The 24534-nt window shown below is 37.7% G+C and overlaps 1 protein-coding gene across 1 annotated transcript in view; it reads right to left on the bottom strand.

Annotated features, from left to right (window-relative positions):
* Window positions 1–24534, bottom strand: part of LOC122800922 (AP-1 complex subunit sigma-3-like) — a 366160-nt gene that overhangs the window by 55887 nt on the left and 285739 nt on the right. Inside the window, exon 3 of the mRNA XM_044070282.1 lies at window positions 1083–1191. Within this exon, the coding sequence (XP_043926217.1) occupies window positions 1083–1191 (109 nt within the window). The remainder of the gene's footprint in view (window positions 1–1082; window positions 1192–24534) is intronic.

The raw sequence follows: 24534 nt of genomic DNA, 5'->3' as shown, positions 1-24534 counted from the left end.
GGGGGGGGTTCATCCTTAATAAGCATCTCAAATTTGTTCAAGGTTAAGAAGATGAATAGCTCCCTGTTCAGCTCTTTCCTGATGAGCTTGTCATGACTTCTCCTGCTATCCCCTTAGGTATATTATCACTACTGCAGCCATTAGAAACGTGAACGACAGCTGCAAGTTTACCTAACCCAGCTGATACTTTAGTGCAGGCCTGTTGGAAGGTATCTGGATGGATCACAGCATCCCCAAGGGCAGTTGTGTGTTGGTGTAACAAGTTACATTAATCCACAGATCACAGGTATTTGTTGTCATTTAGTTGTACCATACCTGTATTGTTCATGTAACTACTTTATGTATGTGTGTAGTATTCTTTATATTCATTTATTTACTTTGTTAACCTGATTGGCAGGCTGATCTCCAGACCAGTTTTCAGTCATAGCCCAAATTAATTTGGTGGTTACAACTTTTCCAATTTGGTAGATACGGTGCAGTGCAGTGAGACAGAATATTAGTAATAACAGGCAAAACAAACAACAGATACAGCATGAGCATATACTAAGAAATAGTGAATAATATGCACATGCAGCAACTAGTCATCTTTTGAGAGATAAAGTAGGTTTATGTTTTGCCTAAATTATAGTCAAATGAGTCAACAAACATCAGCTCACTCACATAGATATAATAATAAAATTAATTAAACTTTAATTAATTAAATTAACTACATCAATGAGTTAGCAACAAGTTTATACCTTCCTATTTTCCTGTCCGGATGAACTTGTCAACATCTCCAATGTGAAAATTACTTTTTTACTGCATATTTTAATCAAAACTTGACATTACTATAACTGTTTGAAATCATTTGGTTTTCTTTAGCAAAGAACACCTTCTATCTGAGATAAAAGAATTTCCAAAACTATCAGAAGTAATCCCTTAAGTAAATAAAACAGGCCATGTCAAAATAATGCCTGTCCTAACACACCTCATTGGGGAAGTTAAAGAGTTACAGTCTGTGCATTTTAAAAGATGTGTTGTCTTTTGTACTCTGAGTACCTTTTACTGCAGATGGAAATGTGCAGTCCCATAATACAACTTACATTGCCAAAATACTTGTCCAGTAGCTCTACGTAGCGATGTACAAGTTCCAAAGTGAGTAGCTCGTTGTCTTCTTGTTCTACTGCACAGCAAAAGAATAGGCTTGCATACCTAGGAAACAAAGTAAATATGATTTAGGTGTTGAAGATCCTGCTTATACCTTTATGAGGTAAGCCATTAACTATGTAAATGTATTGCCAATAGTACAAAGCATTTTAATACAATAATTCTGGAACTGCCATGGTGTCATGCCGTGTTTTTAGAGTATAACTTACCTATCCATCCCAAACATTTTTTCAAATGTAAATTTCTAGTCATGTAAAAAGCTGCATGAAATGAAACATTTATCTCTCTCATGAAGCTCTGCACATGGAAAACCAGTTGTCTTAAAATAAAACCCTACATATGTAACTCTTGGCTCTCAAGTGAATTCTTCAATTTTAAAGCAAGTAATATATGAAACTACTGTTAGTATGTGAGAAGGACTACGGGACTAAGCCAGTACAAACCTTTCAGGACTTAACTTCTACAATTTTTGATAGTTTTTCCTTAGGCTGCAGTCCTTAGAACTGACAATGGCAGAAAAAAAGATTTCTCACCTTGGCAAGGATTTTGTCTTTACAATTACAGTAAGTTAAAAAAACTGAACATCCTAAAATTAGAAAATTTTAAGAAATGTAACTGTTGAGAGACCTAGTAGCATGATTTGTTCTTTCAAGATCAGCAAATTACTGGTCAAAGGCACTTTATGCCACTGTAGTGCGATCTTGGACTTGGTATATATAGTTGGGTGGGGAGGTGTTGGTGGGCGGAGCCTCCCCACCTTGGTTGGTTACGTTCATGACATTGGCAATCTATGGCCATTCGATGGATTATTTTTTGCTGTTAAACAGTAAAAGTTTAACGTACTGAAACAGCTTAATGTTTGATTTTTAGCCATTTGCAGTAATTTTTTTTGATGCGCTAACATAGAACTATGCGAGTCACACATTATCAGTCTAGCTACTAAAATATCATTCTGTTATATAACATTAATTTCAGCATGTTTAAACATGTGCTACATCTGTCAACAGACGCTCGCATCACAGTTTAACAAACTCCTTTCCAAGTGGTCCTCTGTACAGGTACATGAAGATGCAGTGCTGTTTTACGTATGCCATTTCAGTTTAGCGCATTTTCACAGGACTATTCTTGCTTGATAATGATTAAGATTTCTTAGCACATAAATTATACAGCGATGGAAAATAAAATCATACAGCGATGGAAAATAAAATCATACAGCGATGGAAAATAAAATCATACAGCGATGGAAAATAAAATCATACAGGTTAAAAGATAATAAGCAAGCAAACTGTGATTCATTAGGCATCCCTTCATTGTCCGCTACAACAAAAAGGGAAGGTAAGAAGGTAATATTTATCATGAATGTACTAAAAAGGATGATAAGAAAGCGAATATAAAGCAACTAACATTAATTCATGTGAATAAGAGCAGTAGGCTCGTTACATAGAATACTTTTTAAATTATCTATATGACAAGACAGATCAGTATTTAAGGATATACTTCATATTTATACTGCTTAAGAGCTCATCTAACCTCCATAAACATTGCAAGTTTAGTTTTGGTGATTTAATTTGTTTTACATTCATAATCCTGAATAAAATGCATGGCCATCAACTGGATTAAAATAAGTTGTGAGCTATGACATCCTCAGCTGAGCAGTTTGGACACATGGCATTATATCCAGTCACTAAAAATAGTTGGTCTATGTTAGACAATGGAAAGCTGCAACTGAAACACAACAAGAGAGTTGCCTAAAGTTCATATTTATTTATTAGGCATTTATGCCCATTGGAAAGCCTAGCCAGCATAATCTTCATATACTTGCAAATGTCCCAGTCATGCAGAACCATGCTATATACTACATATCCCTCTGGTAAATTTATGAGCACACATACAGTCAGTGAGACTGGATTTATGTGGTGCTTTATTTGCTATTAGGGGGTGCCTATTTCATAGGTATTCCATATGTATGCAGTGAATTGAGTTAGATAACAAATCATGGGAACTGAAAGTTACAAGATACAAACAAGACGTGATTTTAGACCTAAGGGGAAATCCACAGAAGCATAGAGAAAGAGACAAATACACATTCAGTGAAGGTAAAAAACAGAAAGGAGCTAGTGAAACCTAACTTAGAGACGTATGTAAGTTCACATTTGGAGGGATAAATTTAGAGGAAGAACAGATTCATTGGAAAGAGTTTTCGATGGTGTCAAGGAGAAAAGTCTAACAAATAGCATGCACAAACATTTATGGTAAGGAAGAAATGCAAGGAGATGAAATACAGGTGGCTAACTAAGAATGATTCTGAAGTTAGGGAAAGGTTCAGACAATTCTATCCAGAGTTAACTGAAGTAAAATGCTGGTTGTAACAGGATAAACTAGATAGTTACAGGTTGCTGCAGTTGGGCTGGGAGAATTTAGCAGAATGTGTGAGTAAAGGAAGAATGATGACTGGGGTAAAGCAAGTGGTCTGAATGGATACTGTACATAATTTTACAAGGAAATGGGCAACTTTACAAGATGAACAAGATAAAACATGAAGAAATGCCTGTTCTTACACTCATGTCTAGACTCTAGGGTGTGGTATTTCTGAAATATGGAAGAAAACCATCTAAATCTAGTAATTACAGATGTATTTCCATAATTAGTATGGACATTTGCCAATGTCTTAGCTACCCATTCTGGAAAAGATCCTGCCATGAAGAAATGGGAAAGGAAAAGCCATAATGGAATTTGTCTGTATTTTTGTAATATACTGAACAAAGAATATAAGGTTGCAAAAAACAGAAATGGTTATGTCTGAAGAGAAGAAGGCTATTGATGTTGTAATATGAGAACGTTTCTGGGGGGTTCTGGGAAAGAGGAGGATTTGAGGGCAACCATATAAAGAAGATAATCTACAATAATCCACAGTTAGAAATAATGGTTAACTGGGGCTGTTAGCCTTTGCCCACATTTGTAGAGGAATGGAGTCCCCCTTCCATGATCTTTTATATGTCATCAATTGAGGAGTAAGTCAGGAAAATACAGAAAGTATAAAAAACATCAGATTAAAACCAGAGGGCAAAAAACTTGGTTAGGCTGAATATGGATGGCTAGAAGTATAGATTTGATATGATATGAATAACGATTTCTCCTGAAGTACTACACAGTCTCAGAAATTTGTCCATAATACTAAACCATCCACTAAAACTGGAATCACAAAACAGGTTGAAGTTATGAGTGATTAGAAAAAAAAGTGTCTAATTAACAAGGGAAGGTTGAGAGTTCATCAAAAACTGATAATAATGTTCAAAATCTCTTCAAGATGCCCTCTCCCTCTCCCTCTCTCTCTCTCTCTCTCACATTTATCTATATCCGGTGGCTTAGTTAAAGAAGGAGACTGGTTATTTGGACCTAGAAAGAACATGGTATCTACACATATTTATTAAGACTCACTGGGGTAATAATGAAATGCAGAAACAGAGAAGTTTTTTTTTTTTTTACACTGCAACTCAGATTTACCAGAAATGCTAGAGAAAGGTGGAAGAACCTAAGCCTCCAGGGAGAGAAGAAAACTGAAAAAAGGACAAAGATAAGATAATGTTAAGATGCTTTTAAAACTTCTAAACAAGCTGATGAATTATCAGAATTCAAGTGGTAGAAATAGCTAGACAAAAATAGATGTGAAGAAAACATTTTTACCACCTAGAATCAGAAAGAATGAAATAATAAAAGACAGTGATCCTGTTTTATATGGCAATTATTAAAACAGGCAAATGTGCCATGATCTAAGCAAGTATGAAACGATACATGCAATACAAAAAATGGAGACAAGAGGAGAATGTAGTGGGATCACTAAACTCATCAGAACCTGTAAAAGGTGAACATATTTATGCGACCAACAAGGAGAAATTTTTATAGGTGATTCCTCACTCCTATTTGAGTCTGGGAGAAAGAAGAAAATTACATTTTATTTTGAAAATGTGGAGAAAAGAATGCATTATTTTTAAATGGGAAGAATATTAAGTTTTGAAATTATATTCAATCATTCCTTAAGACATTGTGGTCTGATAAATGTGTTATTTCTGACTCTTTGATATTGACTAATTAATACAAGAGGGCAAAATAAGTATTAATCTCAACACCCTCAAGCTTGGGCTGTATTAGGAATAGAAGGAAAAATAAATTCCAATGAAATGAAAAGTGATTCACCTCTAAACTTTAATGAGTTTCTGAAACCGTCTTCTATTATATGCATGGATTATTATTACTATGAAATTAAATGGTGAAGATCAGATTTTAAATACTGAAACAAATTAAAGTTAAAATGTTTCTAAATGTCAAATGTAAATAAAAGTCAAAGTATTACAGTATAAATTCAAGTGTGAAATTAAAAAGTACAGTTGTGTAAGTAAACATGCCATAACAGCAGATGTTCAAATTACTACTGCTGCAGTAGCCTTAGTTAAATGGGTTGCATCCTGCCAAGGATGTAGCAGCTGTCTAGCTTCCAAAGCTTCTGGGCACCTTCCATACACCCAAACTGTTAGTCAGCTTAAGCTGAGCTTACTAAAAGACAAGTTTGGGAGCCAAGCCTTTCAAAGCTTTTATGTCAATTGACAGAAGGAGGCTGAGCCCTGAAAGGACAATGCTAGGAATAACAAAAAATAAGTGTCCACACCCTGGCATAAACAACACACCAAAAAACAAAGGGGGTGGATGTAGGGAATGAAGGAGTGGCCTCTGTAGCAGGGATCATTCAAACCCCTACTGTTATGGTAAGTTTACTTACACAGCTGCACTATGTGCATCATATTGATCACAGTTGCAATAGTCTTAGCTATATGGGTAGATTAACCTAGCTTACTAAATTTGGTAGAAGGGGGAAGAGACCAGACACCCCTGGAGAATGTTTCTAGCAAAGCTTGATATTGACCTAGAGAAGGAATTAAAGTTGTAATGCCCTGTAAACATATGTACAGAGGACCAAGTTGCTGCTTCTAGAATACTTCTAGAATCCAACCCTTTCCAAAAAGCCATAGACGAACCCAAGGCCTGGGTAGCGTGGGTCTTGAATCTACCTGGAATTGCTTTGCTGTAATGAGTATAACCTGAGATAACCATTTGTAAAGGGTCTGTTGAGACAAAGGTTGCCCCCTTCTTCTTACATTCACAAAAAATGAACTGAATCAAAGATCTAGAAGATTCAGTTTTGTCAAGATAATACCCAAGTTGTCTGTGGACATTCAAGGTATGGACTATCCAGACAAGAGCAATCAGTAAGGCAGTTTTCCTTGTTAAAAACATCAAGTCAGTTAAATTAGCTGTTTAAAATGCAGGCAGCATTAGCTTCTCTAATCCTTTCCAAAAACATTCTGACATCAGAATGCACTGGAAGAGGAGAATCCATGGGCAGACATGCTGAAATGGCCAATAAGTGAACCTTTATGGAGAAGTAAGAAAGGCAGTAAGATAGTAACTCATGCTAACATTGCAAAAACAGAAAAAAACTAGCCCTGAATGGGTGTTGGTTATTTTGCTGGCACCAACTAGAAAACCTTTTCCATTTCCTAATATGTGATTTTAAAGTACCTGCGTTCCTTGCCTTGATTAGTACCGACTGCACATCCTCAGTAAACAGATGACTAAAACTAATTAAGATCCTGTCATCCATGCAGTAAGCTGAAGTTGATCAGGGTTGGAGTATATCAAATACCCTTGATCTTGCGTGAGTAGATCCATTCTGTGAGGAAGCTTGTGGTAATTGCCACTGGCCATTTCCAAAAGGTAGGGAAATCTACTGCTGCCTGTGATCAGGGTGCCACCACAATGATAATGGGGGATTCCTTCTGAATCTTCAGAAGTACCCTGGATATTAGTTGAAAGGATGGAAAAGCATACAGGAACATTCCTGCCCAAGGAATCCAAAAGGCATTCATTTTCCAAGCCTTCTTGCTCAGAGTTCTGGAACCAAATCTTGCCAGCTGATTATTCAGACAGGAGGCAAACAGGTGTACTTCAGGAACTCCCCACAGATGGATCAAATCTTGGAAGACCTCCTGGTCCAGTTTTAATTTGTGAAGGTCTGTCTTGCCTTTCTCAACTTATCTGCCACATAATTTTGCTCTGACAGAATGCAGTATGCCTGTAGAGTGAGATTGTGCTGTGAAGCTATATCTCAAACTAACACAGCTTATCTGCAAAGGTGTTACTACCTGCTGTCCTGCCTCACTTGTTGATGTATCGCATGACTATGGTGTTGTCTTCAACAACTGGAAGAGGTCGAAGGGACCAAAATGCTTCAGAGAGTTTAGTGACGTGATCAGGCAAGCATCCCTTACATATATATATATATACATTTTGCTTCTACACTCAGTGTACCACACACCTTGCACTTTTATCCTTCCTGAAACTGCTCCCCAGGGAAAGTCTGAGGTGTCTGTGATGTCTGCTTTGGAGTGAAGTGGGAGAAGAGAAGACCTGGGTCTCCTCCAAGTGATTTCTCTTCTGACAAATCCCACTACTGGGATTTGAAAAGACAAAGCGTTGGGACCAAAATGACTTCAAATACCATTGTTTCTTTCTCAAGTGGAGTCTTGCTAGGGGTATTATGAGAATCATAAATATCATGAGCCCCAAAATCCTGAGGTTTTCCCTTGCAGTGACCTAAGTGAGAGTGAAAAAAAAAACTTTGAAATAGATCTAGATGTAGAAATATTTATTCCGGTCAAACAAAAGTTCTTTGAACTGAGATCTCTAGCCAACCAGCAAAGGAACACAATCCTTTGTGAAACAGTCAAAAAGAATTTTGAATACTTTGTTGAAATACCAGCTTGTGTGAGAGATCTGTCACCCAAGTGAGAGATTTCTGACACTTTGAAAAAGACTCTGGAAAGATAAGCAGGGCATCTAAAATGGAAAAAATGTGGATACCCCATAGCTTACAATGCACTATAATTGGAGCTAGACACTTTACAAAGTGTGAGGCAGAAAACCAATAAAGTTTTGTGTGTCTGGATCATATTAAGAAATGCCTGAAGTCTGGATGAAACAGGATGTGGTGATAAGCATATTTTAAAACTACTGTTACCAGGAAACTTAAATGAGGAAGAGGTAACAGGTTGTGAATTAACAGTATTTTAAACTAACTAGGGTACTATCATAAACAGGTTTAGGAAAGAAAAATCCAGAGCCAGTCTACAAGAATTTTCTTTCACTGGCACTAGAAACATCCTTAAATAAATCCTTTCCAAACCTGGGAAAGAGGAACTAGCTCTATCACTCCCTGAGACAGCATGTATTGAATGACAGGAGAAAATAGAGGAGTTTGGTCTGGCAGTTGAAGAATCATCCCTTGTAAAGGAAGGATTTCCTCACACTGCCATCTGTAACCTTGATGAAAGATCTTCAGAACCCATTTGTCTGAAATTGGCTGTTGTCAAAGAGAAAAGTGGAGATTCAGACTTTCTGGAAGAGAAAAGTGATTAACAGGGTGGTAGTGGTGGGGAGGGGGGCAAGGACCTTTAAATAGTAATATGACTTTGTTTGGACTGTCCTTGGTTTCGGCCAGCTATCCTGCCATTTCATTTTATACTTCTGTTTACCTGCATTTTTGTGAAACTGTTTATTTTACTTTTTTCCTAAAATTGGATGAAGGGTTAGAGAATCCCTTAAAACATTTAGAAAAAGGAGGGCTGAAAAATCTTTTAAGTTCCCTATATCAACTTACCATTTTTATCACACTTTTTGATGATCTCTGCAGTGGAGGAACCAGCAACTAAATCTCTGTTCAAATGATAATTTAAAATATATTTGGGAGGTTCTTTGCGCACAGCCTGGTAAATATCCCCAAAAAGCATCAGTAGAAGAAGTATCAACCGTGTCAATCACACACTAAATAATGAGTTGTCACATATTCAATGGCAGAAAATAATTTCTGGTAGATTTTTCCAAACAAGAAGAAAATGCAGACAAAATATTTCTCAAACTTTTACAATTAGTTATAATAATCTTGAACATATAAGCCTGACAATTCAAAATTCTGAAAAATCAAAGTTGCAAAAGCATGCACTTTTTATCTCATACTTATCAATAACCTTCCAATCCTTGTCAGAAAGTGTAGGATTGTAACTAACCAAGTATTTAGCACCAAGCTCTAGCTACTGGATCAGGTTTTTGGATGAGTGTTTAAAAACCTAAAAGACTGAGGAACTTTATAAATTCTGTTTGCCTTTTTAGGGGCAGCAGATTGACTATGAGGAAACTGCAGGCAGTGACACAGACCTCCTTGAAAGATGACAGAACTGGAGGAATGGGTAAAGGTTTGGGACATTCCCTCTATAACAGCTCATGATATTTTCTGAGGGACAGAAACTCAGTGTTCTCCTAGTGAAAACACTGGCTCATTCTAAAAATAGTCTCAGAGAAAGAGAAACTCCCACAGAGGATCAGAAACTGGGCTCTCCAAGTCTGAATCAAAAATCTGTGGAGAAAACCCTTTATCTTTTCCTTTATCCTCCTGTCCAGATTCAGAATCATGAATTTCTTCAGGTAATGAAATACCTCTCTTTCTTTACCAGAAAGTACCTTACAAGAAGGATCAATAGCCTTAAACACTGAGCCAGACCAAGTAAACTACTCCTGTCTATGGAAATTTGAGAAGCAGCTACATGCTTAGTCTTCTGATTCTTTTTAAAAGGAAAATGGTCCAGAAATGTTATTAGTGGCAGTAGCAGCTTCCTTAGGGATGGGTATAACATTGTACCAAAACAAGAAAGCCTTCCCTGTTCCCTATTGCAAGACCATAAAGAGTGGATCTCCCTCTCCCACTGAGTGGACCCCAACAGCTGCAGAGGATGTGGCTAATTCCCTGGTCTATAGTGGATATAGGTGTTACAGCAGAGGGATTCAGGGTAAAAGTGGAGTTGTCTGACGTACAACAAATGGCCACAACAGAGTCACTCATCTGCATCTGAGGCAAATTGCTAGCCTGCTGTGGTGGCAAAGACTGCTTGCTTAAGTTTTTATTTTTGTGACTGGTCACCCACGGGACTGATAGATTGTTCTGTGGTCAAGAAGAAAATGGTGCCTTTTCCCCAGGAAAACCAAGCAGAATAAGCTGGTAAAAATTTAAACAGTGGTGACTCATGGTATTGAACTGTAGGACTGTAGCCCCCCCCCCCCCCCAGCTGTAAAACAAAATAAAAAAATTCCCAGCGGTAAAACAAAAAATAAAAAAATCCCGGAGTGTATGCTTGGAAACTTGAATCCGAACTGCTGTTTAACCAGTCCAGATTCAGAAAGAAGGCAGCAGTCTACAGATGCCCCAGAAGTCTATGCAGTTACAACCACATAGACTGGAAGGGGATCGGACTGCAAGGTCTGCATTCTGTGCAGGCCCGAGAAATACTTTGAACTCAGGTGTGTGTGTGGGGGGGGGGGGGTACTTATTCAGTGGATGGAAAACTGGACTGGGAACTACTCTGAACTCAGGTGTGTGTGTGTAAAATGCCCCAGCCAACTATAACTGGTGGCAAGTGTGTGTGTGTGTGTGTGTGTGTGTGTGTGTGTGTGTGTGTGTGTGTGTGTGTGTGTGTGTGTCTGAAATGCCCCAGCTAACTATAACTGGTGGCTAGAGAGTAACTCAGGCTCAAACCCTCTACCTTGGGTGCAGGTAGCAAGAGCCTGAATTCCCTACCCACAACCACTTGTGAAAAGCATTCAGATTTTTGTCTCATATTTTTGCTCTGTCCCTCATAAAATCTGTGGTTTTCAAGATTTTGAAGTCACTAAATAATGACAGACATTTGAATTTCAGACTTCATATTCTTCAGAAAGTACATGGTAACACTAAACATTTTATTCTAGCAATTCTCTAAGTTTATAACAGCAATAATAAAATTTGTCCCTATTTTTGGGGCTGTATTCCCCCATTATTGGCTTTGTGCAGGTTTTTTTGTACCAAGAAGTTGAGAGCTATGATGAGAACTGAATATGTTTGGGGGTTGTATTCCCCCATTATTGGCTTTGCCAGGTGTTTTGTGCTAAGACAACTAAGACATAGACAGCTATGGTGAGAACTGAATTCATTAAATGATAGCCATTTAAGTTTCAGTCTTCCTGTCTTTCAAGAAACAGCTTATTTGGCATAGTGGTATGTTGCGCTGTCTGTAATGCACAGGGTCCTGGGTTCAAGACTTGGCAGTCAAATGCATGGTGGTAGCACAACATTTTATTCTAGCAACTTTCCAAGGTTATACAAGAAATGTTTAAAAATGTGTCCCTGGTTTTGGCCCCCCCCCCCAATAAATTTTGGCTTTTTCCGGATTTCTGGTGCTCATGTGCTGCAAAGTTGAGAGATACAGTTGAGTGTCGAGTGGATTTTACAAGGAGCTACAAGAGCTTCAGGGGAAGAGAAGTTTAGTGCTGCTTATGCAGAGTCTGCTTGAATTGTTAATAGCACAACAGGTAGTGTACTTGCTTTTGATGCAGAAGGCTATGGGTTCTACTCCCACGGTATGTAGATGCATTGCTGATACTGTACTGTTTTGTACTTTTAAAGGGGTGGATGCTGCAATCTTGAGAATGTCCTCTTTGGAGGAGAAACCTAGAAACTGTCAACCTATCAGTTTGCCATCCATTCCCTATTGCAATATTACTAGCTTATCATTTTTTTTAATGTAACATGGGTAATTTATTCCTCAAGGACAACTGGCACTATTTGTAGATGAAAAAATGAAATATAAAGTTATTTGCTAGCAGCAACCTCTTCATTAGTTACAGATCTCTTTAATGTGGAATTATGTAGATGACTTACTTCTGCAGAGATTGTGCATATTTATTGATACTGGTGGATTGTAGAAGTTTGAATAGACTTTTATAATGGAAATATTCTGAATTGGGCAGTTTTGTCATTATTGGTGTGTGCAATTTGTTTCATTGTTTACTGGAAAAATGTTCAAAATAATAAATTTAAACACCCTCTAACAACTTTACTGTATTATACAAGGAATATAATTTAATACAATCAGGAAGGTGTATCAAAGAACATATGTATGTTTCATGTGCAAGGGGCCTATGATTTGAAAACAGCCCATAGTTAATCTTCATCTGCCACTGGCCAGACATATTTTCTTTGAGTGTGGGATTCAATACTGTTTCAATGAATGTGAGTTTAATGCCCAGAGAAATTTTAATGTTAAGTCTATTTTCACTGTGAGACTGCATTGCTTTGTTTAGCAGATGTCTATTAGTGTTTATGCTGTAAAGTGTGAAATAAAACTTTTAAATGAAATCCAAATCATTGTAGAAGTAACGCAGTATGCATATTACAGTGTTTATGGTAAATGGGGTGAAATAGCCAAGTAATGGGACATTGGAATGGCTGCAGGGGGGAGGCCTCATTCAACCATGATTTTGTGAGGGGGGGGGGTGGCAAACTCAAAGACAGCCCTGGCTGAACTATACCAGATTTTTGCTTATTTTTGGTTTGTTCCTCATACAATTTGTGGTTTTCTGGCAAATCATTTAGGAATGAATAACTAATGACAGACATTGAGTTTCAGACTACATACCCTTCAGAAAAACGCATGCTAAAGCAAGACCTGTTATTCTGTCAACTGTCTAAGTTTATACAAGAGCATTTTTTAGCACTATCTGTATGGTTCCCAAATATATTTGGCCTTGTCCAGATTTCCTGAGGTTGAGAGGTATGGGCAAATAAATCACTTTATAGAATTAGGTATTTCCAAACCTCTCACCTGTCTCCAACTTGGGCTCAAAATTTTGCTGTCCCCCTAATAATCCCATCACAAAATAGCAATTTTGGAAGAAATTGTGGAAGGTTTACAATTAATAAATAATTGTAATGATCAGAGTTATAGAATACTTTTATTTCAAAAATGCATGTAGATTCTCTTTTGTCAGCTGCTCAATTTAACAATACTAATATTAAAAAAGTGTCCCTTCTTTGACAGGTTCTCAGCTATGTTGTGTTGCTATTTTATATTTTTGCATCACCTTTTTTTGATCCATTTTTCATAAAATTGTGGTTTTCTGGCAAATTAGTGGCAACTCATTAAAGATTGAAATTAAAAAATAATGACAGACATTTGAGTTTCAGATTTCATACCCTTCAGAAAATTCATACTAATGCAAGACCTACTACTTTCTTAGTTTATAAGAGCAATATTTAAAAAGTGTCCGATTTTTGGACATTTGCCCCACTTCTATTTATGGCTTTTTCCAGATTTCTTGCTCTGAGGTTGAGAGGTATGACAAATGTGTCAGGGCCATCACAGTCAGCCAGAGACATTTCAAATTGTGACATACTTGTTGTACCCCACTCCCCCATGTAGTGACTCTGGATGTGTCTAAGCAAGGCAAGGAGCAATTATGCAGTATATATGTGCAGAGTATCCCCCAACCAAGGTAGACACAAGTACTACAGTGGCTTTTCATCTGTCCTTGATTTTGCAGAATGTTCTGGTTTTCTGTCATATTTTTATACTGTTGATTTATACTTTTTATTATTCAGAAAATCCATGTTGTTGCAGTCCCTGTTGCTCTATGTTTAAGTAGCAATGCTTTAATGACCATCAGGTAAGCTTATCTGAGATTGTAAGATGCAAGTAAGCTTTAATAAGCATACTGTTAAAGAATTACCAACACTGAAAGCCTTTTTATTGTTGCCATGCAGAGAATATTTACATAACTAGATAACGTATAAGATTTAGGTATTGAAATGCATATGACATTATTTGTAATAAAGGACAGGATTACAGTATTTTCAGAAGGTCATTACATTTGTTGGAGACCTGCAGTCATCTTTGCAGGCTTTACCCGTAAACTAAACAGAATGCCAATCTATCATGTGTGGTCCATAACCTGTGCAGTAATCCTTTAAACAATTTATCTTGAGCTCGTTTCTTGTTTGCTGTTCATTTTTTATTTTGATCATGTTTTCTCCATAAAACAAGTAGATAGTTGTTGTCAGCCAGCAGGTATTTTTTGGATAAGAAACATTTTTATAAGTGGGGGTATCACAGAGGTTGCTACTTTCAGCATGTTACTTGGTACTTGTATAAAGCTGAATATAAATTATAATTAGAACTGCAGTGCAAGGAGAAGTGGTTTGAGTTGAGTGCTGCTTGTTTTTTTATACTGGAGTTTGACTGGCATTCCAGTAATGTATTTAAAAAGTAATTTATTTTTTCATGCCTCACAACCTTTTTGTTTCCATATAGATATTTATTAAGTAAGCTGTCATGTTGCCAATGCATTGAAATATTTTTTTTCTTCTACACTTCATTTTGTCTTGATTGGACTCTCATAATGATGGTTTGGCACCCACGGCAGCGTATTTAATTAAAGTCCCAGTTTTTGTGGTTTTGAGCATAGCTCCACCCCTTTCTAGTTGGTCACACCACTTCCCATTGGCCCCACACATTCAACTGTCTCCTGCAGCCCCCCTTGGATTTGAAGTCATCAGCTGCCATTGAATTTAAAGTCTTGAAAAGTCACTTTTTCACACAAAAGCACAGTAAAAAAGCTCTTCGAAATGCTTTACCAGCCCAACACAATTTCTCAACAGAAAAAAAATGTCTTTCAACTACATTAAACAAGTTTTCAACTGATAGGAAAAAAGTTCTGCCCTGTTTAAAAGTACAGTGAAGTCTCTCATGTCAGTCCATTAAAACACAAATGCCTAGCTTAAAATGACTTTCCTAAGCAACAAAGTACAATACAACAACATTTTCTTAATGTTGAAGATTTTTTTTTCCCCCAAAGGGAACTCACCTCCCCAGCAAAGGAACAGTGCAAGTCAACCATCTATCCTTGAAAGCCCATAGAGCGGTGCTACATTCATAGGCAAGAAAAAGGGCTTGGCTCCCAAACATGTCTTTTTAGTCAGCTCAGTTTGAGTGCATGGAAGTTGCAATGAAGCTTTAGAAGATGGCTAACTGTTGTATCCTTGGCAGGATATAACCCATTTAGCTAAGACTACTACAGCAGTTATCAATATGATAAATATCAAAGTTTCTATTTATTTATGTAAATGTAAGCATTTTCCATTTTTGTTCCTTCATTATAATTAATAAAAGAAGAATGCTGGTATGAGGCATATGTATTTGGAAGGCACTAGGCAAGCAATAAATTGAAGATGACTCAAATTCTGGCAAGAGCTTTGGAAAAGCATTAATTTTCTCCTGTGAATTATCTTGGATTCTCCAAGTATATAATTCATAGGTGTGTACTAGGCTAATGGCCCTGGAGCCTTTACAAGCCTAGCCCATAGAAGTGCCCTGGCATTGTGCCACCTGACGTTAGTTCCCAGTGCCTCTATCAAGTAGAGCCACTGGAATGATCCCCGGGGTCAACTTTCCATTACCCATCCACTCATCAAGATTTCTTTTGAAGAGGGACAGCGAGGTGCTCTGCTTGACATGTATGGGAAGTCTGTTCCATAGTATGGACAGTCTCTGGGTTATGAACCTGTCCCTCCAGCATGTTCTGTTGATTGTGGTAATGAGGTTGAGATCTCTGGAGCATGTGGTGTGGAGGGATTAGGATTTCTTTAGATGTAACATTTCTAACAGAGCTGGGTCAGACATGGCTTTGTAAGTCAAGCAGAGATTGCCTCCAAGTAGGTGATATGATACAGAGAATACCTGAAGTCTTTTGAGTCTGTCTGTGTAGGACATGTGTTTAACGCCTAGGATCCTCTTCATGAGGTAATTCTGTGGCATCTCCAGCTGTTGCAGGTGTCTAGTGAGATACATGCCAAATGGGGCATTATACTCGATGATTGGTCTAATTATCATAATCTCTTCCCCAGCAAATAAGTACATTCTGTATGGCATTTCCAACAAGATTTCTCTCCATCTTTTTATTTAAGATAAAATTATGAAAGTTGTAGAAGCCCTGCTGCAAAAAAATGCTCATTTCTTTAAGATGTCTAACAAACACCATTACTCTTGTGCAATTAGTCCATATTTCTGCAATTACATACATTGATTTATTCATGGAAGACTGTTTCAGCTAACGAAAAAAAAATTGAAAACGTTTTGCTGTAACTACCTTCACTGAACATCAAAGGAACCTTTTTTCTTTTCTTTTTTTTTTTTTGCAGACAGCAAACTACCCATGTCCTCTAAACTTATATATATTGACTCCGATGTTGCAAATCAGTGGAGAAAGAGGTAAAATCCACTGTTGACAAAAATAGCTTCATTAAGCCTTTGTTAGCTGAAATTATCCTCTGTGACTCAACAGCAACTCTATATATGTCTGTACCAGCTATTTCTATCAATGCTGCTATGTTATTGTGCAGTTCTAAATTAAAATTCTTTTCAAATTAATTTTTTTTATATATACTTTCAAAACTCAAGCTACACTCAAGTCTGTTTCAAGCTATCTACCTTCAAGCTGAAAATATTTTCACATCTAAGGTTATTATGGAATCTAAATAATTCATTGATCTGTACACCCTACATATTTACAGAGGGCCAGATTTAATAACACCTACACTAAGCGTACATGATCTGTATTCAAGAACATTCCTACTCTATTTTTTGTGCTTTCTAATTACTCAGAAAGATTATGCCAAGTATATGTATTCTGCACTTTGTGGTAGCATTTATGAATCCCTCTCAATATTTAAAGCTGCAAGAAAATCACTAGGAAAAACTAAAATTAGGAGGAAGAAGGTGTGAGTTATGCTTGTGTTGTTTGTTCACTCAGAACAGTATACATTAAGTTTAGGCATTAGTGAATCCCAGGGAGTGTCTTTAGAAGGCATTTGAACAAATTTTTCTGATGCACATAAACTGTGCAGAAGCCCTCATGCTTCTGAGCTGAAAAATAATTCATGTAACTATTCTGTGTGGGGTTGATGTGTAACTAGTTGACTGTTATCTCCTTCATTTTGTTTATCCAATGTTAATATTTCCAAGACATCATTCCAGTTTTCTGAATTATTATTAATGCTGTAACTATTTTGACCTTGCAGGGCATTCCAAAACTGCAGCAGCTCAACTCTTGTACTTAGTTAATGTCCACACCACTCTTATAGCCTCTTAGCCAAAAAGATGACCTCAAATCAACCGACCAATCAAGTGATCTCAGAAAGAACTGACAGTCAGGATGAGATTGCTCCATCTGGACATGCATCTTAGCAGCGTATCTCATGGGGACACCTATGTGCAGATATGAATAGACTGCAACAACTTCAACCAAGTCAGAAAAAATCCACTAGCCAGTGCTGGTGTCACTTTGGAGGCCCAGGCCCACAAATTCAAAGAATGGCCCTTTCCCATTTCCAAAACCTAATAGCCCACTTAGTCGAGTTAAAACATACTGTGACATTTTTGTTATACCCTGAGGGGTTCAATAGTAAGGAGATTATACTAGAGGCTTTAGTGATAAACAGAGGCACTGCCAGCTGCTTTCAAAAACTGTCATGTCAGTTTGACCCTCAAAACACAGACTTTGACAAAAGTAAAGATAGTGTTATGTTATTAAAACATTAGAGAAAAATTTAGTAAGTTAGTTGACAAAGCTAAAACCAAAGAACAAAGGAGACCAAACACTTACTTTGTCCTTACAAACCTGTATCAAGCAAGCAAACAAAGATGTAAGAGGGGTTGTGAGGCTATAAAATGTGATCAGGCCATTAACAGACCAATAGAAGCTGTGCTCTGCTGTTGTGCTACTGCCAAACTAATCCAACCATCCATTCACAGCCCTTTCTCCCATTTTTGCATATAGGGTCAGGGTGTCACTTCAACAGTGACAGTCATCTACAACCAAGGTTTACACCGCTAGGTGGCTAGGCCTGCCATGGTAATTCATCCACACCACACACCTGCATGCACGCACACACTTATGGCCAATTTAGTGTGCCCAAACCACCTACTGCATGTCTTTGGAATGTGAGAGGAACCTGGAGTACCTGGAGGAAACACATGTGAACATAGGAAGGACATGCAGACTCCGCAGAAAAGGCATCTCAGTTGAGAATCAAACCAGGAAACCTCTTATTGTGAGGCAACAATGCTAACTGCAAATGTGCATTACAGCAGTGGATGGCCAGGAACTCTATAGGACCTTAGATATTTGCAGCATGTCCACCTTGGTGAAAGTCCAATATCTGTGTAATAAAAGGGCTTACTTTCCCAGATCCATAGAAATAATCTGCATACATGGAGAGAAAATATGTTACAACGTCATGCAAGTGAACATACACATTCAGTTCAGCAAGACTCTACCATGGCATCACAGATCTGTGGACAGCTCTTACCTGTCAATAGTAGATTCAGATTTTAACAGAATGTCCAGATTTTTGCATCATCTTTCTGATATGTTCCTCATAAAATATATGGCTTTCTGGCAAATCATTAAGCATTGGATCAGGAAATAATTACAGACATTTGAGTTTCAGAGTTCATGGCCTTCAAGAAATGAATGCTAACACAATACTTTTTATTCCAGCAACTTTCAAGTTTATAGGAGCAATATTTAACATCTGTCCTTATTTCTGCTTGCCTTATCATATCTGGCTTTGTCCAGATCTCTTACATTAAGATGTTGAAAAGTATGCCTTAAGGACATGATACTGTTCCACTAGTGAAGGAAGAGCAGGACACCCCATAACCCTACAGGAAACAGGCACCTCAACACACTAAAAAGCTTTGCCAGAAGTTGTATGTGACTGTGGAATACCATAACATGGAACAACTTATACAGAGAGACTGAAAATGAACAAATGTGAATAAAAGTCAGTAAGGAATATTTTAGAAGACTTACTGTAAATTAATCCTGAAAACAGCATTGACATCTAGGAACAAAGTTCAAGCTATAAACTGGTTTGCTCTTCCAGTCTTAACTTAGGTTTGGACTGACTTGCCCTAAAATGTGTTGGATAGATTAGATAGGAAAACAAGAAGGGGACTTCATGCTCATCAAATGATTTACAAAAATCAGTGCATACCAAGATTATATATCCCCTGTTTCCAAAGGAGGGATGAGCCTCCTTGAAATTGATTACATGTACATATCTGCAATAGTGGGACTGCATGTATATCTGCTGACATCCCATGACACAAACATAGTGAAAGTTTTGATACATGAGGAGAATAAATCTAAAATGACTTCCCTTCTTAGTCTAACAGAAGTATATCGGTGTCAAGTGGGAATGGAAATCAAACCAGAAGTAGATAAAAATCAGACAGCAATTGAATATGCCAAAAAACAAAAGAAAAAGGTAAAGGATAAGATGAGAAGAAAAGAAATCTGGGAAATGTATAAATATAGTTGCAAGTATAGAAAACTCCTGGAACAACCTCATGTTGATCAGGATCGAATGCAGGAATGGTTAAGCAGAGGCAAATTCAAACCAAAGGATGAAAGGTTAATACTGGTGGCCCAAGACAGTGTACTACATACATGTTGGTTTACAAAGTCCATTGAACACATGTGAGAAACGACAAATGTAGGTTTTGTAAAACAGAATTGGAAACAGTTGCACACCTTGTTGCTGGTTATGACATACTAATATCAGAAGGACTGTATACTGAAAGGCATAATAATGTGGCAAAACTGTTGCACTGGGGATTGTGCAAAAATTACAATACTGAAGTAGCTGAAAAACACTGGAAACATGAGCCACAAAGCATCATAGAAAATGATGCAGTCTATATCACATGGGATCACCCATTACTAATAGTTCAAAAGATAGATTTGAGAAAACCAGAAATAGTGGTGTATGAAAAGAAGACAAAAGTAGCACTGATCTATTGCCATGGCTGACTTTTCGTCTAAATGACTACAAACTCTGCCGTTATCAATTCCAGTGTATAGTTTCTACATCATCGGAAAGCAATTTACTGGTCTATAATTTTTAGTATATCTTGCAGGTTCACTCTTAAGAAGAAGTATCATTTTTTTCTTGTTGATAACCAGGTTGGCTTTTGTTCAGAGTTCACATATAAATAGTTCTTACTCAGGGATAAATCTTCATGTAAATATGTTAATACTTTTAGTCAGAAGTTAGGTACTGCATCTGGGCCTGGGGTTTTGCAATTAGGAGCTTTCATTAATTTTATTTCAATTTATTTGCCCAGTACGTCATCCCATTTCATATCTTGTACATTTGAACTTCTTACTGTCTGTCAGAAAAATATGTATTAATGTGTGTATGCTTAATGTTAATTAGAAACTAAATAAGTTAACACGTCTTTCGTTCTATTTTATATGCACTGTTTTATATACAGTTGAGTTTCATATGAGACTGAAAAGATGCTTTTTGAAACTGCAGTGTGCTTTCTGAAACTTGCAAGATGCCCTCTAACCTAGTAATTGCTAGCACAGCAATATTCATGTTTATGCCTTTTGGAAATGTACTTGAGAAGCAGGTGATTATCTGCTAGGTCAGGAAAATGAATGAACAATGCTATATTCTGTAAATGTAATGATTTTAATCAATCAGCTCTGTTCGAAGTATGAGAACATGTGCAGCTGCAGAAGTTTAGAGATAACATAGACAAAGGACTGTTAGAGAAATGAACTGCAATCTATACTTGCTTTGCTCGAATTAGCCATAGTACCTTGAATGGTAACATTGCATATATCTAACCGGTGGTAGCCAAGGCCACTGGTAGCCAAGGCCACATTGTTTTTCTTAGGAAGTTTCTCACAAAAATTGATGATACCAGCAGAATATTGTAAAAACAATGACTGTGAAGTAATGATGCCAAAACTTGTGATTCACTATGTCAGCTTGGTAGGCAATGTCTTATTAGAAAATGTATAAAAATACCTGTATTTCCTGATTCTAGTTAGACAAACTCTGTACTAGCACATTTTTGTCTCCTTGCTGCAAGATTAAAGTGCCTTAACCTGAACCTACCGTGTTTTGATCATTTTTAAAGTATATTTTTCCTTTGACAGTTTTGGTCCTTCGGATCGGAAAGTTCCTCTCACTCTAGGCTCAGGTCAGAATTGGGCCCGGTGGCATGTACCCATACAGAGAAGTGGCCACATTGGCTCTTCTGTCTTGAAAGACCTCCGACTGAATTGTCGTTCGAAAGAGGCCAGCCACTGTTTCTGATCTGGGATTGGAGGACGAGTCAACGTTCCAGTGGATCAATTCACGGAGGGTCAGGTAAGGAGGAATTTAACTTTTTTCTGTTTTAAATCAGGGACTTGTTACAGTATTGTTTTGTCAGGGAGATTTGCATGTGTAGATCAGGGACAAAAAGATTGCTGTCTTGTCATAGATCAGGGAAACAGAATAGGTAGGCAGTTATTCTAGATAAACTGAGAAAAGGTGTAAAATCGTGGTACCACATGATAAGAAGGGTTACATAACAATTTCTGACTTAGCTAAGGCAACATGGGAAATCAGTGCATGAAAAGTTCTGGAGACCCGCCCCTAACCGAAGACTTGAAATATATGCAATTACAGCGTGCCGATAATGTTAAGTATTATACAAAATGGGTTGATAAATACAAATTTGATGGTAATTTAGATAAACCTTCACTTATTAAACTTGTTAGACAACTTAAAACAGAAGCGAAAGGTCAGCTAAAGAAGCAATGACAATTAGGAGTCCCACAGGCACACAGGTGGCTTGAGGAAGCAAACTGCAGGGAACAAAAGATTAAAAATTCAAAAGCAATGTTCTTAGATAAAGAAGATAATAACTTGGTAATAGCAACAGCCCCTCCTCTACCCCCTCCGCTTCCCTTACCAGAATATGAAGCGAGTGGACAAGCTGATCCACCTCCGCTATACCCAGCTGTTCCTGCAAAAGCAAAACCGTTTGTCAGAGATCCTATCGAGACCAGGTCTCGAACACGCAACTTGAGAGGGGATATTGAATTATATGAAATAAATAAAAATTCACAAGCTATGAGTGAGGAAGAGATATGTCCACTCATAGAAGTACCAAATCCGCAGGCAGGACAGGATCCAACTCTTCTAGTATATAGACAGTGGACACCGGAAGACATCTGGAAAGCCACAGAGGGAATTCCCCATCCAAAAGTTAATTTTAGAAAATTCTTAGACTTACAAGGCATGAGGTTAAGTTACCATTTGAATGGAGAAGAAGTAGAGAAAGTAGTTAAACAAATCGTAGGTCCAGACTGGCACATGATCAGTGGCAACTGGAATCCCCGTGACGCAGAGCTTAGACCACTCCCACATAGTAATGCAGAACTGGACAACAGAGTGAAAGGTCTGACAGACTGAATCTCTGAGAAATGGAAGCCTAGGGCTGATTGGACTTGCATTAATCAATGCATACAACAAGAAGGTGAAACTGTTGATAGATATTATGCCAGATTATTAGAATGTTTTAATAACTATTGTGGAATGCAGGTACCTGAAGATCAAACGCATGATTCCCCATATGAGCAACAGCTAAATAATGCATTTTTAAAAGGCAGCACTGCGCCCATTAGCAGCTTTATTACAAAGCACATGGTAGATCATCACAGTCATTACTTGAATATGCAAGACATGCCGAAAGGCATTTTAATAGCAAAAAGAAAAAGAAAACTCAAGTATTTGCAGTAGAAGACAGATCAGAAGTCTTTGTAGTACAAACTGGGAAGAAGGGTAAGAAAAATACCCAGGGAAACAAACAATCTGATAAGCGATCAGAAGACTTTGAAGAAAGAAAGAAAAGGGGCGAATGTTTCAAATGCGCGAAAAAGGGACATTTAGCAAGGGATTGCAGGCAAAATAAGAAGATAACCACAGAAGACAAGGAGGGTGAGGAATGACTATATGACAGTCAAGAATCACTGGATAGGAATAAACAAGAAAAGACAAATGCAAATGTGATAGAAAGGGTAGAGGATGTGACAGAAGAAATAGAGGATGTACATGAATTTATAGATAATGAAGAAAATAAAATTTTGGACTCAGCATTATTGAGCTTAGAGCTCTACTTGGCAGACACAAAACCGGAAGTTACACTTCTGGTAGAGGGGAGGGAAGTCAAATTCTTGTGCGACTCAGGGGCTTCACGGACCCTGATACATCCTTCCAAACTACCAGAAAATTCAGAATCACTGGACTACATATTAATGAAATTAGCTAATGGACAGCTGTATCGGAAGCCACTCTCCCACAACATAGCGATAACTGACCCAGTTTCAGGGATGACCCAGAAAAGCAAAAGTGAGGAATTACAACCATCTGAGATTTTAGACTTAGAAATGTTAAAAACAATGCAGACATTTACTACAAATGTAGAAAAATAGAAGTGGATAAAACGAGAAGCAATCCTTGAGAAGGGACTGTACATCTCCAAAGAAAACAAACCGATTTTACAATCTAACTTGTTTAGATATGCAGCTTTGTTGAGCCATGGGCAGTGCCATGTCTCAACAGGGGGGATGGTACAGTTAGTGAATCAAGTGTTTACGACGTATGGATTTACAAACTACACAAAAAATTTTTGTGCAGCATGCCATGTTTGTAACAAGCATCATGCACAAGGGGCATTGAAACTTGAGCAAGGGAGTTTCCCTTTACCACCGTATCCATTCCATACTATTTGTATGGATTTTATAGAACTGAACAAATGCAAAAATAAGAAGTACTACCTTGTCATTATAGATATGTTTTCCAAATAGGTGGAAGCTTTTCCACCTAAAAGTCCTAGTTAAAGAAATTATTCCTAGATTTGGCATACCGGAAAAGATTTATAGTGACAATGGCACACACTTTGTAAATCAAACTATACAACAACTTAGCCGTTATTTCGGGATTTCTCTGAAAAATCATTGTGCATACCACCCCCAATCTGCAGGGTTGGTAGAGAGGCATAATGGGGTTTTGAAAAACAAGCTTAGAAAATTGATTAGTGAGACACAAAAGAACTGGGTGCACTGTTTACCTCTGGCACTGTTGAGCATGAGAACTGTTCCAAATGCAAAAGGGTTAATTCCTTTTGAAGTTCTGTTTGGGAGGGCATATTATACACCTCAATGTAAACCTCTCATGCCTGTAGAGCAGGAGGCTGACAGTTCACTTGCAGGGTATATGAGGCGATTTTTGAATAACTAACTTTTGCAGTTAAATTCTGTTTCAGATAAAGAGCAAACAAGACCATCGGAAGCAGCAGTAGCCCCAGGCGCATGGGTCTGGGTGAAGGCGGTGAAGAGAAAAAACTGGAGTTCTCCGAAGTGGGAAGGGCTGTACCAGGTACTACTGTCGACACCCACTGCAGTCAAGATCGCGGAGCGAGCGTCCTGGATTCATTTGACACACTTAACTGGTTAAGAACTTTGAACTGGACAAAAACCTTGTTACTGTTGTACAACGAGAACAAAATGACCAGGTATAGAACAAACAGAGATACAGAACAACCTCAGAAAACTTGCATGATTATT

The sequence above is a fragment of the Protopterus annectens genome, chromosome 4.part1, assembly GCF_019279795.1.
Source record: "Protopterus annectens isolate FY-2018-M chromosome 4.part1, PAN1.0, whole genome shotgun sequence".
NCBI classification, from domain to species: Eukaryota; Metazoa; Chordata; order Ceratodontiformes; family Protopteridae; genus Protopterus; species Protopterus annectens.
The sequence above is the reverse complement of the archived record's forward strand: the minus strand, read 5'-3'. Positions and strand labels throughout refer to the sequence as shown.